General features: G+C 41.3%; 1 protein-coding gene across 1 annotated transcript in view; it reads right to left on the bottom strand.

The window, feature by feature from the left end:
• Positions 1 to 3,790, bottom strand: part of LOC116329418 (gamma-aminobutyric acid receptor subunit alpha-2) — a 41,323-nt gene extending 37,533 nt beyond the window's left edge. Inside the window, exons 1-3 of the mRNA XM_031751429.2 lie at positions 3,734 to 3,790; positions 3,183 to 3,267; positions 1,077 to 1,192 (exon numbers count right to left, since the gene is read on the bottom strand). Coding sequence (XP_031607289.2) covers positions 1,077 to 1,192; positions 3,183 to 3,253 — 187 coding nt within the window. The 5' untranslated portion in view covers positions 3,254 to 3,267; positions 3,734 to 3,790. The remainder of the gene's footprint in view (positions 1 to 1,076; positions 1,193 to 3,182; positions 3,268 to 3,733) is intronic.
• Positions 3,791 to 17,397: the final 13,607 nt, after the last annotated feature.

The raw sequence follows: 17,397 nt of genomic DNA, 5'->3' as shown, positions 1-17,397 counted from the left end.
AGTCTGTTTTGGTGTATCGAGCCTTTGTGAAATATCAAAAACACAAAGATACATTCAATATTTCTGCATTTTCTAGATACCTGAGCTTTCTTCATACATTGGGGCTTTTTCTGCACAGTAAATAAGCTGGCAGGACTATTACTGTAGGGCCAGTTGAATAGGCTGAGTGCTGCCAAGCTAAAGGAGGTCTGTTCCACATATGGTGGCTCCTGGGCTGGGCTGATGGCCCCAGGAATTTGAATTTCAAATGGCACCAAATCCTGAGGGAGGAGCTCAGCTTTGGGGTGAGGGGCCAGCTGGAAATGCCCAAACATGGAGGATAACGGGAGATGTGAGGATGACGAGCGGAGCGCTGCTGCGTGCGTGAGGCGATGTGATTCTTCAAACAACAAAATCCAAACGCTGCCTTCTGCAGAAAGTGTGAAGCAAAAAATACCAAAAGCCTGTTATGCTTTTAAAAATTTAAATTTATCAAACATTTAAGGGAGCTCTCAGGAAGCTCTTTTTAATGGCCCAGCATCAGAGCATACACCAAAAGTGTACATATTCTGATCTAAATATTTTATTTTTAACACTTTTTAATTTACTCATCTGAGAACATCAGCCGTTTATACATGTAACCATACCATGTAATTCAAGCCACCTTCCTACTGTGTAGTGCAGCTACAAAACACTAAGACAGCACAAACCAGCTGCACAGTGTCATTATCCACACACACAATGTCTTTTCTTATGTTTTACACAAATATTCTCACTTTGGTTTTTCCATAAAAAGTCAAGCAAGAGTAAAACTCTCTGTGGGGTTAAATGTGGCCACTTTGGCTGCTGTTACTTTCCAGGAAGTGGAGGGAAGTATTATATAATCTAAATGTTTTGTGCACAGAGTGTGTTTGTCAGTTTATTCTTGAGGGGATTGCTGCCAAAGGTTATCAGTACTAGAAAAGCTGATGTTAAATGAAATGTTCTCACTTCAAATGAGCCGTCAGCCGTTAACAAAAAAGACACACGTGCGGTTTCGTAACAGCGTTTGTTCATTTAGATTGTATAAACTGTACGTCTGCACATCTTCTGCTTACCCCCAAGACCAGGCCGTAGACGGTTGTCATACCCATCCAGCAGGCTGTCCAGGATGCGTGTGAACAGAGTGATGTTGTTTTTAAAGGAATCAGATGTGGCATCTGCATTCACCAATCTAGTAAGCAGAGACATGAAAACAACAAGTGGACACTTCAGCAGTACTCTGATTACATTTTAGATTCAGTTCTTCTCAGCAGCTTGATTTATGAAAAGCACAGGAGTGCTTATTGTAGCTGGCAGAGACTGCATACCAACACAGATATACACGTAACCATGTTTCTCATGCACATGGATGACCCAGTTCCAGCCATCTGATCTGGGAGTCAAAACACAACTGACTATGCAAATCACAGCAGAGATTCATGGTAAATAAATTCAGTTAATGTCCCACATTAAAGCTCTACTTAATCACCACTGTCAACAGCTCTGGTATAACAGCCTCAGGTTATGGCCATATTTTACTTTAGGCACTTGCTGGGAAAGTATAAACAATATTAATCATTTTTTTTTCATCTCTAGCTCTTTTTCCTGTTTGAACCACAATCCTTTAATTAGCTTCACTGAAAGCATTAGATTAATGTAGCCTTCATATTTATGTTACAGGCCAAAATAGGATATAAATATTTGATTTGTTATTTTCAAGTATGGTACTAGGTTGTGTATTAAAGCCATAAGAAACACAATCATATGAGTATACCAAAATGCTGTTTTTCTTTTTTGTTTTTTTTTGGGGGGGGGGTGGACCTACACCAACTAACTGAACCATTAGTTTAAATAAAATTATTAAAGCGAGCAATAAACACAGATGATTGTACACGTGCTAACATTATCTTGCTAGCAGTCTGATTAGCTTGCTAGTTTAGCTTAACTAAATAAAACTATCAAATTTAGCCTGAAACATAGGTGATTGTAGAGATGTTGTGCTAACAACATCCTGCTAGCGTACCTCACTAGATACACAATCACTACTGGGCCTTACATACAGTGCAGTGTTTGATATTTGATACATGTTTATATTGATGTATACTGATATATATTTGATATGTAAACTGGGGACAACAGCTAACAGTACAGTTCTACAATGCAGCAGCATCTCCCACTTAATGAAACGAGGTAGGGGGGGGGGAGACTGAAGCACATCCTGAAGCAAATGACTCAGTTTTAGTCTTTCCAATAAGCCACCGTGGTGTGACAATCAAACCACAGCATATCAATAAAATCAGGACCCTGCAACGAGAAATCAAAGTAAAATGACAGATTAAATTGCTCAAACATCCATACTGGCCTCACAGAGTGCTAAAGATGTTTACATTTACTCGTGTCACACTCATTTTGGCTGGTTAAAATCAGAATTTAAAAATAGAGATAAATGAATTTTAAAGAGTGTTTCACAATGAGAGATGTCCAAGTTGTCTTGGCACAAAACAACACAATAACAATAATTAGCTAAAATGTAACAGCTGATGTATCCAAACGATTTGTTGTTCACCCCTGTTAGTCCTACTATCTGCAGTCTCGATGTGGAAAAATGTTTGCAAAGCATAAAGGCGCTGATGAGATAGATGATGAAGTCCAGTTTTCAGTATCAGTGTATCTGTGGCATCCTGAAGCCTGGAGGGGAAATCCGTGGCCTTATTTGAATCGCCCCTCCTGCTCCTGACGCTGGCTGCCTCTTTGTAAGCGCCTGACTGACCTGATCTGTCACTCTGGCCAATATCAAAAACACACCTTCACACCTGAGCGTCTAATGTGAGGCGTCCTCACACAGCTGCAGGGCGCAGAGCATACAGGAGAGATTTAAAGCCATTTATTTATTTATGCATTTATTTGTTGGATTCTGCTGAAAGCTCAAAACATTGATGTCTATGGGAATTTGTAAATGGAAGTTAGTAACCACACAAACTGTGCATTGTTTAGCCCAATCATAAGAAATAACAAAGGATTACGCAAATACAATCCAAATCATATCAGCCTTTTACTTATAAAAAACCAAAAACAAACAAAAACCCATGAGATAAGCAGAGCTGTCCCCCTGAGACAAAGTGTGTGATTCTTGGCTTATAGCATATCTTCGCTTCAAGGGGTCTCCCATTGAAAACACTCACCTGGTTTTCCAGAGGGCTGTGAGGGCCAGCAGGCAGATGAGGAGTAAAGGAGCGCTCTCTCTGCTCCACATGGCTGCGTCCACACCTACACACAGGACAGCCGCTGCAATGAATGGAGCCTCGCATTAACAGGCTTGACATTCCAGTGGATTTACAGCCTGTATGTGGTCCATACAGTCGGATTTTATGACACTGATTTCCGGGGATTCCCTTCAGAGCGCCGTAAATCAATTAAAAATAAATAAATAATAAACACAAGTGGAGAGGGAGGGTGGAGGGGCAACTGACAGTAATTAGTATTCACTGACGCGTCCCACTCCTTCACTCACTGAACATTACTGTTACCAAAAATATGATACACCGATTTGAAGCATTTCTTGATAATGCAGTCGATTAAAAAAATGCGGAAATAATCAAAATGTGATTAGATGAAACGTGGAAGAGGGTTAGAGGGATGCATCTTCTCTCCCACGCGTTCTTCTCCGAGCCTGAATGACAGTATGAAAATAAGCGTTTGTTTTGTGCGTGAGGGCGAATGCAAGGCGACTCACCTCAAGTGCAAAAAGTACCCGCTGCAGCTGAATTCGTCGAAGATGCTCAAGAAAGTTAAAGACAATTCACCGCTCTCTTCCGTCTGAACGAGACCCAGTGAGCGCGAGTCTGTCATGAGAGCCAAGCTGCAAGCGCCGATAAATCATAGTCCCAGCCAGCAGCAGGAATGCGCCCGAAATACTTTCAGTGTCCCAGGATTTAATACCAAAGAATAAAATGGCTAAATAGAAAATACTGCCAGTGAGAGGAAAGGGCTCTGATAAATAAATAAATAAATAAAAATTAATGAAATGAAGTGAAATGTAAACCAGCAGCAGTGAGAGCTGATCCGGGCTTCAAATTGCCTTGTTCAGCATCCTCCTCAGCTGGTAGAGCCTCGATGTGAATCGTGATAAGCAAGAAGCACATCTCAGTCTCCCTCATCTCCACACAAAAACTACAAAGGCTGTGAAGGAGACACGCTGGGTCCTAAAGGCGGTTTGGTATGCACTGAGCCTCCTTCCTGCAGCCTAGACCTTGGAATGTGAGGATGCTGTCTCCACTCACAGTCAAATACACGGCGGTGATTATGAGTGCAGCTTCGTGGAATTCTTGTTATTGAAAATGCATTTTTGCTTTTAAAAAAAATCTTTATCTAGTTGATCATTTTATCTGAGGTGCATATTTTTGGTGAACGTGCTATAGTAGTGTGTGTGTGTTCCTGGGACCAGTCTGGACTTTCCACATGTGCTCCAGTAGTTCTTTCAGCCCCTGGTACTCTGGTACTTGTCTGTTTTATCTTCCTGATGTTACTATCCATTGGTAATGCTACATCTAGCACAACTGCTCTTTTTCAGCTACCACTATGTCTGGTTGGTTGGCGAGCAGCTGCTTGTCTGTCTGGAACTTGAAGTCCCACGGGACCTTTGCCCTGTTGTTCTCATCCACCTTTGATGGTGTCTCCCATCGGGACTTGGGGACTTCTAGTCCACATATGGCACAGATGTTCCTGTGTACTGTCTCAGCCACTTGGTTGTGTCTCTCAGTTCCAGCAGTTCCAGCTTAAATCTTACAGCCTGCTACTATGTGTTGGATAGTCTTGGGGGCACCTTTGTACGGTTTGCAGCTTTGGTCCAATCAGCTGTAGACTCCTGTCTTTATAGATCTGGTACTTACAACCTGTTGAAGACAGACACCGTCTGCCTCAGGCATTATGGAGCAGCGCATCTCAGGTGGACACCTGCTTGATGTAATATAGCAACTGGGTAGTATCGGCCCACGTCAGGTGTTGAGGAAACAAGACATAGTGATGAGAAATGGAGCAAAGCATATAAAAAGGACTAGAAAAAGAAAAAAAATATCCCTTATTTTAAGACATATGTAGAAAGATAAGACCTACTTTATTTATGTTACATCTGGGTAATTCTTTTATTACAGCAGATGTTGTAATAAATAAATAAATAAGTAAAAATTATTACATATATTCTTATTGTCAGGCAGATGACTTTCTGCCAGGCAGATGTATTATATTATAGAGAGTGATAGCATATGGTATCAAAGCTATATCTGCCTGTATCTTTACTCTACCTATTGTGGAGCTCAATCATTGTATCCTGATACAGTGGGTGCTCATTTTAACCTGGCCAGTGTCATCCTTGAGAGCCAAAATCTCAGACTTCCGACTGCTTTAAACACCCAGTTTCCCATTTTTTTTTCCTACTCCTAGCTCTCTTTTATGTCACTCAGAGCAGTTATCCTTGGTGAGCTCTGGCTGTGAGAGGCCCCACCCACCTGCTGTTCAAACCTTCTGTTTAGGAGGGGCAACCAATGAGAACAAAGTTGGCTTAAGAGGCAAATTGTGGATTGGAAAAATAAAGCTAACGCAGGAGTGTGTCTGTGACTGTGACTGTGTTTTGTGACCCCCCAAAAATTGCCAGAATTTTCATCAATCATTCAATTTTTCTCAAGCACACTTGAAGTGAGACGCTCACTAACCGAGCATACGAAGATAAAAACCACCACTGAATCTCACACTTTTACAACATCCTTTACAACCGTCAGCCTTTGGGAGCTGTTCTTTCAGTACCACACATGCTGCAGCGAAAGTAGCAGGCATTTTCTCACTACACTCTTTTTCTTTTGCATAACTACCTCTAAATGCAAGAAGCCTTTGTAGAAAAAGAAATCACACAAAAAATTACCTGAAAATACAATAATTTAACGTGACCAACGCAAGAAGCAAACCAGTAAAGAAAAGAGGGGAACAACTGAGAAGGTAATTAAAGGCTTTACTGTATTATCTGTGTAAGTGATAAACTAAAAGGTTAATCCTGCTATGAATCCTTTGCACTCAGATTGTCTGTAAATTCCTAATAAGAAGCATTTTCACAGGCACAGAAGCTCAAAGTTTGTGTTTTTGCAGCATAAACAGTATGTGTGAACTAGGTATTAGTGACAGATGCTTAGACAGGTTGGAAAAAAAGGGCCATTAACAAGAGCTGGTGAGTGATAACCCAGCACATACTCTCATTTAAGAAGCAGCACACACACACACACACACACACACACACACACACTGAGTCCTCAGGGGTCTGACCATTATCAAGCAGACTCCCTCTGCTATACTTCAAACTCGAAGGATGTCCCATTGATCTCCCCTTTAATCAATTCTTGTCATGTGATCGATGAAGTGGGTCATCTCAGTAACGGTGACCCCTGGGCCCTTAGTCAAGTCCAACTTAAGTGAGAGGGAAGGAAACAGGAAGCGAGGACCATCGAGGGCGTCAAGGACAAAATAAACAAATTCTTGTTTTTTATTCTAATCAAATCTGTGTGCATGCCTGTGCGTATGCTTCTTTTTTTTTTATCTGAACTTGGGTTTTGCTTGTGCTGCTAGCCGCTGGGTTACATACTCTTACAGCACAATGTTTATTGCAAGATGTTGCATCACCCAGCCCACTGCCGGTCCTGAGCGTGTCCCAATTGGACTCGGTGTGACAATGCATATTGATCAAGCCCACGTGGAGGAAGGTAATAATCGCAGGTTAAAAGTAGCAGCAAAGGTTTAATTAAAACAATTATTTAACCTGTTGCATGGGGTCTTGTTGGCACTCGCGTGTGAACATTGAAATTCGCCTCAGTCAGCGTGTTATATAATGATGTTAGAAGCCAGTTTTGTGCTGGTAATACTGTGATGGGGGAAAGACTAGATATGCAAAGTATTTCATCATTAGCATGATTAATGGAGGGGTGAGTAACTCCAATCTGTTCTTTCGTTGGCACCACAGACTTGCCTATTAACCCTTTGTGTTAGAAGCTACTTGCTTCCAGTACGCTGATTACATGTAAACAGCACGAATGCCAACGGAGCAATGCAAATGCAGTCTGACACAAGCAAAGGAATTGACTCATGTGGTTTCAGTCAGCGGGGAAATAGCTCAATGATGATCTGGTCAATAAGAAAACACACACACACTCACACACACACACACACACACACACACACACACACACACACACACACACACACACACACACACAAACATACACACACACACACACACACACACACACGTGACAAAAAAATGCTTCTGCTGCTTAGCATTTTAACAAGAGGGCCCCCCTCCCCTCGGTCAGAGCAGCTATGAGATGCTTACAGATGCATCTCCCATCAGAATTTCAAGTCTTTGATATTTGCTTTCTGCAGAACCAAAAGTAAAATGCATTAGAATAAATTGCAAAAGCTATATGAGGAGATATGACTCACATGTATAGATATAACCCCCCCCACACACACACACACACAAACACAGTGTCCTCTGCTGGAGAGATCCAGGAACTCACGCCTGAGAAAGTGACTGGAGCAGCATGCAAACATGTCTCCATCACCTGGATCGAATTTTACGCTTTACTCCGTCAGAGCACCGCACGCAGCTCGGTGTTGCTTGCGTTTGTGATCACACACACGGCAGCTGAACGTGATATCAGACCGCACAGCTTTTCATATGATTCCCACATGAGAGCGAACCACAGCACAGCAGGTGGCTGTTGACTCCAGTGACATTTTGGGAAGAAAATACCTGAGCCTGTCGTCGACTGTGCTGTTGTCAGTTGCATATCAGCACGAGTCGATTCACTAGGCAATGCTGGAAATACTAAACCATTCTCGGGCCTGTTACCTCGGCAACAAGCCATGCATGGCAGAAGAAAGATGTTGTGAGAGAAAAAAGATGAGGAGTCCATGGAGGAGCTCTGACACTCTTAAAGTGATAGGTCACCCTTGGAAATCCTTTGTCAACCCCCCCCCCCCCCAAACACACACACACTCATGAAAATACCAAACCGGCTGACACACAGCTCTCATGTTCATTGTCGTTCATTGTGTGTAATTTAAGGCTCAGTCGACTTAAATTACAATCCATGACTTGCTGCTGGTGACCTAGATTCAACGTGTCAACTAAAACTGTAATATTTATGGTGTAATGTTATTGTATCTGCTTATAAAATGCTAAGAGAGGGGCAAACAACAAACCGAGGGGGAAGTATAGGTGGAACTAATAACAGTGGCTTTGTTATTCATTCATGTGCAAATGATGGATGCACTAAAACAAAACGGATCGCCCATTCCAAGATGACAGCTCTTTCATTCAAATTGCTCACTGGCTGAAAAAAGGTTCACAGGCCTTTTTCGGTTTTGGGTTCATGGAGCTGCCAAGCTGCCTGAAATTATTCCAGACCTCCTCTGTTTTCCTTGTGCTCCCCACACGCACACAAATAGCATAAATTTATTTTTATTAGCTGACTCTTAGAGGGTTTTCAGATGTGATTAAAATAAACAGATGCAAAGAGATGTATTGGGTGTGGATAAAAGCCTTTTTAAAGCTTTTTAAAGCGCACGATACTGCAACACCAATAACAGGTATTATCCTATAATTACAGAGGTGCTTGGGAGTTTTTGAACCCTTTTAAATTAATGGTGACAAATGATCTTAAACATCAACCAACTTTCATCATTTTACCTGTTAAGGGCAAAAGTATCTGAACCTTTCCTTTGAATGTCTGATGTGATGTCACTGTGCAGCAATAACTGCAGCTAAACATTTCTAGGTAACTTCCTCAGTACTCACGTTTTTGCATGAATTGTGTTCTTCGGGCCATTCCACCACTTTAAGGCCAAACCTTTACCTTTATTCTCCTATCACCATTCCTTGGTAGAGGAGCTTGTGTGGGTTGAGGTGTTGCCCTCATACCCACTGTCCCTTGGGATTCAGATCAAGGACAAATGTCCAGATGTTTTCATATCAAAATTCCTCATATCAATTAGAAATTCCATTAATGATAGCAAGTTGTCATTGTACAGAATCAGCAGATAAGACCCAAACCATGATTCTACCACCACCATGTTTCACAGATGGGATAAGGTTGTTGCACTTGAAGCAGGGTTTTAGTTTTTAGCCAAACAGAACACTGGACATTTACACCAAAACACTTTACGTTGGCCTCATCAACTAAAACCATTTCTGACCTGATCCTTGACAAGCTGCACTGGCTTCATCTTTGTAACCAATGTTTCACAGTATTGTCCTGACTGGGGCTCATGAACAGTAATAACAGCCACTCTGAGACAGGCCTTTAACTCTGGTTTCCTCTGTTACAACTCAGACGCACACCTCTCGCTTAATTGCCCGCTACAATGGTCATGTTGTGCGCACACAGTGATGTCACTGCAACACTCTACTAAAGCTGAGGCACAAGTACTCACTGCAGTATGCGCCTGATACATCAGCACTGGTATAGGAGGACAAGAAGTCAAAACTTAAAGCATGGAGATCGTGGAGCTTTCTTCTTTTCAAACTGTGTTAACACATCACCTTGTATGATCTATGATTCTCTGAGCGTCTTTACTAATACATCATTAAACTGGTGGTAAAAACTAAAAATATATTATATATACACTTGTGTCTTAAACCCAACAGCACCAACCACAGTCAGAGCCATTAGGCCTATTTTGGGCGATTAGCCGCTCCTGAGGAGGGTAACAGTGATGTAAGGTAGCATAATCTGTCCATCTGTGGACTGATGGAGTTTTGCAGCATTTTCCATTTTGGTGACCATCAACAACTTTCTTAAGATCCTCTGAAATCTACTTTGTTCATTCATGGCTTCCACAAATATGTGTTGTGAAAATCTTTTTCCTGGGTTCCAGTATAGTGTGTTTGGTTACTGGGTTGATTTCATACTTTTCCTAGTGTTCCCAGTGATTGTTTGACTTTCCCTGTATGTAATTGTTCTTTCTTGTTTCCACTTCCTGTTTATTTAGTTCTTTATTTTTCCTTCTAAGTCTCCTGTATTTGAAGCGTTTCAGTCAGGTTTCAGAGCTCATCACAGCACAGAAACAGCTTTAGTGAAGGTTACAAATGATCTTCTTATGGCCTCTGACAGTGGACTCATCTCTGTGCTTGTCCTGCTAGACCTCAGTGCAGCGTTTGATACTGTTGACCATAATATCCTATTAGAGCGATTAGAACATGCTGTAGGTATTACAGGTACTGCACTGCAGTGGTTTGTATCATATCTATCTAATAGACTCCAATTTGTACATGTAAATGGAGAGTCCTCTTCACACACTGAGGTCAATTATGGAGTTCCACAGGGTTCAGTGCTAGGACCAATTCTGTTTACATTATACATGCTTCCCTTAGGCAGCATCATTAGAAGACATAGTATATATTTTCACTGCTATGCAGATGACACCCAGCTCTATCTATCCATGAAGCCAGGTAACACACACCAATTAGTTAAACTGCAGGAATGTCTTAAAGACATAAAGACCTGGATGACCGCTAACTTTCTGCTTCTTAATTCAGATAAAACTGAGGTTATTGTACTCGGCCCTGAAAATCTTAGAAATATGGTATCTAAGCAGATTCTTACTCTGGATGGCATTACCTTGGCCTCCAGTAATGCTGTGAGGAACCTTGGAGTCATTTTTGACCAGGACATGTCCTTCAACGCACATATTAAACAAATATGTAAGACTGCTTTCTTCCATTTGCGCAACATCTCTAAAATTAGAAATATCCTGTCTCAGAGTGACGCTGAAAAACTAGTTCATGCATTTATTACTTCCAGGCTGGACTACTGTAATTCTTTATTATCAGGATGTCCTAAAAATTCCCTGAAAAGCCTTCAGTTAATCCAAAATGCTGCAGCAAGAGTCCTGACAGGGACTAGAAAGAGAGAGCAGATTTCTCCTGTTTTGGCTTCCCTTCATTGGCTTCCTGTTAAATCCAGAATTCAAAACCAGAATTCAAAATCCTGCTCCTGGTTCAGTGGAACAACCTTCCAGTTTGGATTCAGGAGACAGACACTATCTCTACTTTTAAGATTAGGCTTCAAACTTTCCTTTTTGCTAAAGCATATAGTTAGGGCTGGACCAGGTGACCCTGAATCCTCCCTTAGTTATGCTGCAATAGACGTAGGCTGCCGGGGATTCCCATGATGCACTGAGTTTTTCCTTTCCAGTCACCTTTCTCACTCACTATGTGTTAATAGACCTCTCTGCATCGAATCATAGCTGTTATTATATAAATATATAAATAAAATTGAATTGAATTGAATTGAAAAAATCCTGTGCCTTCATTTTCTGTCTTTGTCTTACCTCCTATCCAGTCTGTTATTTTTTGGCCTGTCTGGGTTCCTTTCTTTGTGATTGTCTGCTCGGCCTTTATTGTCTCCACCTGTGTCTCGTTCTACTTCCTGCCCTCCATGTCCACAGCCTTTCTCTTTGTCAGATTGTCACTGCCTACCTTTTTGTTTGCTTTTAGGGGTTAGCATATTTTTCGATTCTTTATCAGACAGCATAAACGCTCACATTGTGTTGTTTCATCTGTTGCATTTCAGTCCTCTCTGCTGCCAACAGGGTCATTGCAACAATACAACAAAATGGGATGCAGGCACTGGTGATTTTATTCATTACAAGTGCATGTGAGGAGTCAGTATCTTTACTGTTGGAATGGCATATTAAAAGAAGTCTAAAGGAGAACAAATCACCAGGTTTATGAATGGTTATGATTAGTCAAAAATAATAATAATTGCACTTGCAGAGTCCACAACACTGAAAGGAAAGTCAGAATGAGTGGACAGAGGAGCAGCCTTAAAAACAAGCATCACACGCAGGAGCGGGGATGTGATGGCCTCAACACACTTTGGTGTTTGACTGACATGTGCGGTGCAGAAACAACTCAGCAACAAACTCCAGACAACCAGAGATGGAGACAAATAAAAGTTCAGCATGAGTTCATGCTGTATCAGTGGGTCTGATTTTTTCCCCTTCTCTATTATATAATTCAGCAGCTGAATCACAGCCACGCTTAACTTATAAAAATTAAAAGGCCAGCTTCATGACCCTGACAGTGTTATTTACGTGGCACAAGTTTTCTGCTCACACTGCTGCTAATTTCCCTGAGGTTACCAGGGAAACTAAACTGAGTGCAATTCAGCGGTCCTCTGTGTTTTGCTGGTCATATTGCATCTTCAGCTCCGGAGTTGCTGTAATTGTCTTTTTTTAACCGCGGCTAAATTTAACCGCTGAGCTGGTGTACAAACAGCAAAGAGATAAAGCGTGGGCTCTCACACCTGCTTTCTACTGTCACATGCCGAAGAACATCCCAGCCTCACAGTACAGTGGAGAAACAGACACAAAAAGGAACGTTTTTACATGTGGGACCTGTAGGTGGATAGATTTATATTGAGGTATTAAAATAGTATGAAGCTAAAAGAAATGAAGGAGTATATTTGGTGTGACTACCTGAAGGTGGCTGCATGAGATACGAGTGCTGGTAAGTGGACAGTACGTGTTGTTTTCTGTGCCGTGTAGATTATCCATTATTTCTTGGCAGGTCAGTGACAAGCGTCCAAAATTGTGGGAGGATTGCCAGGAAGGATACGACCAGCTCAGCAGAAACAGCTAAGTTGCACTGAGAAGGCATCTGAAGCGCCTTAAAGCCAGGAAACAATACGTTTAGCAGAAAGAATGTGCAAAACCACAGGACAGCCACAGAGGAGCCTGCTTACCGATCTGGAGAGGCAGGCAGTCTGGCAGATACTGGTTGTTGATGAGCAGCAAGTCAGCAAGCCCACCCAGAGGTGGACCTTTATAAACCCAACCCAAGCTATACTCAAGACACTTGAGTGAAACCAGGCAGACAGACTAGAATCCTATGAGCTTAAAAACAGATGGCTTGTACACATAAAAAGCCCCATGCACCAAGAGATCTGGGTCAGAGTGCAGGAAGGCACAAGAAAGGAAAGAAGATGAGAGCCAGAACACCGCTACTGCTGGAGCATCTGACAGCGAGTGGGTGGAAGAACAGGTCTGGATAAAAAGACTGCGGTTAATCGTGGCAGCCAAGGATCTAGGAGTAAATGATGGCAGCCCCATCAAGAGACCCCACAAACAGAGAAAGATGCCTTCATTGGAGACCCATGTATATGTCTGTTTCTGTTGCTGTACCACTCCATCTGTACTGAGGTGTACTGCATTGGCTCTCAGCTTGGTGCTACAGTCCAGCTGTACTCGTTAAACCTCCAATATTCCATCCACATCCCATCATAATTGCAAAGTCAGTAATTAAAGAGAAAAATCTAAACCAAAGTGTCTCCTCAGACTTCCTTTCTGGCCATTTCTTAAAACAAATGAAAATGTTTCTTTAGGACTTGCTTAGTCGTGCTGTAAAAAGGCTGTTTCATGTCAACAAGAGGGGTTTTTTGCTACTTAAGGCAACAGATCAAGCTGCAGACAGAACACTGATTTTCATCTTAGAAAGTTGACTTTGTTTCAGGTTTACATATCCAATACATACCGAGCAACATCATTCATTCATTTCAAGCCCATTTAGTCATGATGCTGGGATTTTGTACTATTTAGTTTCTGGTAAGAGTTTCTGAGTTTGAGTCTCTGCTGGGGTTTGAATTTTTGTATTCCTGCTTATTTTCACGTGATCTGTTTGGCTGCTGGATTTCTTAGGCTTGTTTCCTGTTTTAGTTCTTTTCTGCATTCATAATTCCATCAACATTGACTGTGTCTTACAGGTGGCTGCAGACACTCACTGTTGTACCTCTCTCCTGGCCTCCTCTGTACATATTGTTGGCAATTTGAGCCAAAAATTTCAAATTTGGATTTATCACCCAATAAGAGCTGCTTTGACTCCAGCTCTTGTGTAATTTGGCATACCTCAGACCATTTCTGATGGGGCTTCAGAAAACAGGAGATGGGTCAACTGAGGGCCAGATGCATCTCTCAAATCCTGTGCCAGCTCTTTCCTGGACTGTTAGATCACATTTAACTATCTGTAATTAAAAAATTATAGATAGGTTTAATGTTTTTTTGTTTTGTTTGGGGGGGTTTCAGCATTCAGAGTACATTTACAGTTTCTTTTATGCCTCGGATCTAACAATGCCATTAGTTATCTGACAGGAGAATGATAATAAAGTTAGTAAGTGTTCTCATTATGCAGTTTCTCTTGGTGTCTTGTCAACAGTCGTCATCAGCTTTGCATATCAAGGGCTGTGACATGAACCTGGCAAAGCAACTCACCAGCTGCTGCTTTCCCAGCATGGACACATGGAAGGATTTGTCTTTTTTTCTCTGCATCTTATGGTGACATTTTTCAAATCTATTTTCAGTTTTGTTCTTTATCTTTAAGGGATTTTGTGTGTTGCTTCCACCTGACACAAAGGCAACAGATGTGTGGATTACTGGATATGTGGCAACTCATGTAAGTTTAGGCATCTTTGATGTTGGACTTTTATCAAATACAAGCCTGTGAGCAGTAACAGGTAACCAGCATTCACTTTTTTATGAGCTGTTACTTTTTTCAATAAGGAAAAAATACTTGTTGACAATGCTGCCAGAGCTTAATAAATTAAACCTCATAGTATTCACCATTAACAGACTGAAGAAGAAACTGTTGTCTGTAAATGAAGTTAACAGCTACTTAGCACAGCAGAGAAAGGCTGCAGAATTAGTGGCGTTTTTCATGCTAATGCTAATCAAAAGAATGCATTTCCAGCCTTAGTTAAAACCTACAATTACATTAAAGCTTATCACTTTACCCTCTATCTAGCCTGCATGTTTTAGCTAAATGCAGCTAGCATCTTAGCATCTTATCTATAATGTAGTCTAGCTCAGAAAATACTCTGAAAGGTACGGTCAGTCAGTCAGTCATTGTTTTGTTATTTAACAGAGAACAAGAACATGGTATTTATAAATATACACTGGTTAGTGTGTACATTACACCTTCCACCAACAGTCCAACAAAGTGATGCATTCTCATAAACTTAAAATTGATCCATTAAAAATACATAGAAGCAGTTTGTGGAAGCCTCCATGTTGCCCTGCAGTCTTGGACACAGTGGCCAAGATAAACATCGCCATTCAACCTAATCACATTTTATGGGGTTAGAGACGCTACCATAGACCACATACATAGCATGCCGAGGAGAGGAAAAGCAACCTCTCAGATTTCAGGTGCCTGGGAGGCAAATTTTAATTTGTACCTGCTCATAATGTTTTTCCATGTGAAGCAGAAGGCTGTTTTCACACTACAGCTCAACGGATGTATCGGTGGGCCGATATTATCGGCCTGTATTAGGTGTTTCCTGATATATAACAGCCAATAAATGGAAAATAACAAAGAATAACAGGAAGAAATGCACTTTAACCGTGTTTCAAGGGTTGATGCTAAGTAGTTTGTCCAGCAGAGAGCACAGCAACTTCCTGGTTGTCAGCATGTCAGTTAGGAACACCACAAAAAACAACTATCTGCTCCAAGGAGAGTCGGGCGGGTTATGGAAACCTGTTTATGTTTTGTGTGTTGGAAAGAAAAAAAATCAACTAATGTTTAAATCAACAAATTTCGGTATCAGTCTTAAATATCGTATATTGGTTAGGTTCTATTTTAAGTCCTGACAAACATAACAGGGTTTTTCCTGACTGAATTATTCTCTCGTTTTAATTCAGTCACTGTCTGTTATTCCCTGTGAATCACTAAGAAACTGGAGAAGACATAGACCTGAGAGCCAGATGTTTCCCTGGGAGCTGGAGGAGACCAGACAGAGGTAAAAGACAGCAATCAGGTTATTAGCATGTGTTGCACCCTGTAATAGTCTACCTGTATAATCATTCCCTTGGCTAAGCATCAACCTTGGACAGAAGTGACTTTTACACTTTTTATGGTCTTTGTCTCCTTTCTGCATCACACACGCGACACGCTTTCACTGCCACTTCCTCAAATAAAGCTGCAACATGCAGTGAGTATTTCTCTAACATGTTTAATCGTGTTTGCCCAAAACAGTGCATTGCATAAGGACTGGTAAATGAAACGTTAGTTCAAAAAATATTTTATCAGCATATTGACTGTAACAACCTGACAGGATGACAAACACTTCAAGTTGGAGTACAGTAATGTACAGTACCGCAGTACGTTGTCACCATTTAGATAAACTCAAGGTGGCTTCACTATTACACAATACACAGTTTCACAAGCCTGTTTCACTCATCTCATCCAGTGCGACTGAAATTTTGATCAAATATAAACACAATAAAGGTCTGTTAGTCGTTAATTATGAGCTTGACTGATTAAAGGACTAAATTCTTACACAATGGGAGGGCGTTGTAGAAAATTATGAGTCCTTTGGTGCAGCAGGAAGCCGTGTTAAGGTAGTGTATAGAATATATGCCTTGTTCTATGCTTTTGCATTATTGCTTTTGTTTGTGGCTTATATAACGGTCTAAATATTGCTGTAATTGGTACTTCTGTTATGGAGTATTGCCATAAATAATATTTAGAAATCCTTGTTCCACATCACTGAGACCGATGAGTGCATACAGCACCAGCAGATTAGAGGTGGACTTTTTAGGCTTTTTCATTTTCTGTGTTGTGACACACCAAACAGTTGGAATCATGCTGTCCTTCTCCACCGGGAAGATTAATAACCGCCCAAATTACTCGCACGGGTGCTAGAAAGTATAATACAAATGAGAATGTATTATCCTATTAACTACCAAGGGCCTACATGTTAATTATCTTGGCCTGTGGTAGTCCAGAAACTGGGTTAAGTGAGACCTTATTACGAATGAAACACAGGCTGCATGAGCAGCGTGCTCAAAGGAATATGAGAAAAGATCGTGATGAATACAAATCACTGATTTCACATGTGATGAACACAGCACCCAACAAAACAGCGCACATTTCTGTCAGTGCACAATCTGTAGTTGAAATCTATCCAACGAATGGAGATACTGATGTGGTGACATACTTGTGGCATTAGTTTAGGGTTGACCCAATAACCTGTGATATATACCCAAATCCAGGACTTAAGAAGTCAGTCAGTTGTTTTCCGGTTGCAAAGGTCTTCTATTTACATCAAACAACCCGAGATGCCCACCCTGAATCACCGCCTCCCCTTGACTACAGGATTTGAAGGATTCTCATCTACAACGACAGATGAGTGATAAGAATAATAACATGGAGGGCAGACCTTCATTGTTATTATGCAAATCTCTACAGAGTGGCTCATGAAATGAAATAAATGATTAGGCTGGTGGAATCAAACCACTCTCAGAGTGTGGCTTCTGCTGAGCACAGTGAAATGCTATCAGTACATCTCTCCCATTAGAATC

Source organism: Oreochromis aureus, linkage group 2, assembly GCF_013358895.1.
Source record: "Oreochromis aureus strain Israel breed Guangdong linkage group 2, ZZ_aureus, whole genome shotgun sequence".
Lineage (NCBI taxonomy): Eukaryota > Metazoa > Chordata > Actinopteri > Cichliformes > Cichlidae > Oreochromis > Oreochromis aureus.
Note: the sequence above shows the minus strand (reverse complement) of the source record. Positions and strands in the feature narration are given on the sequence as shown.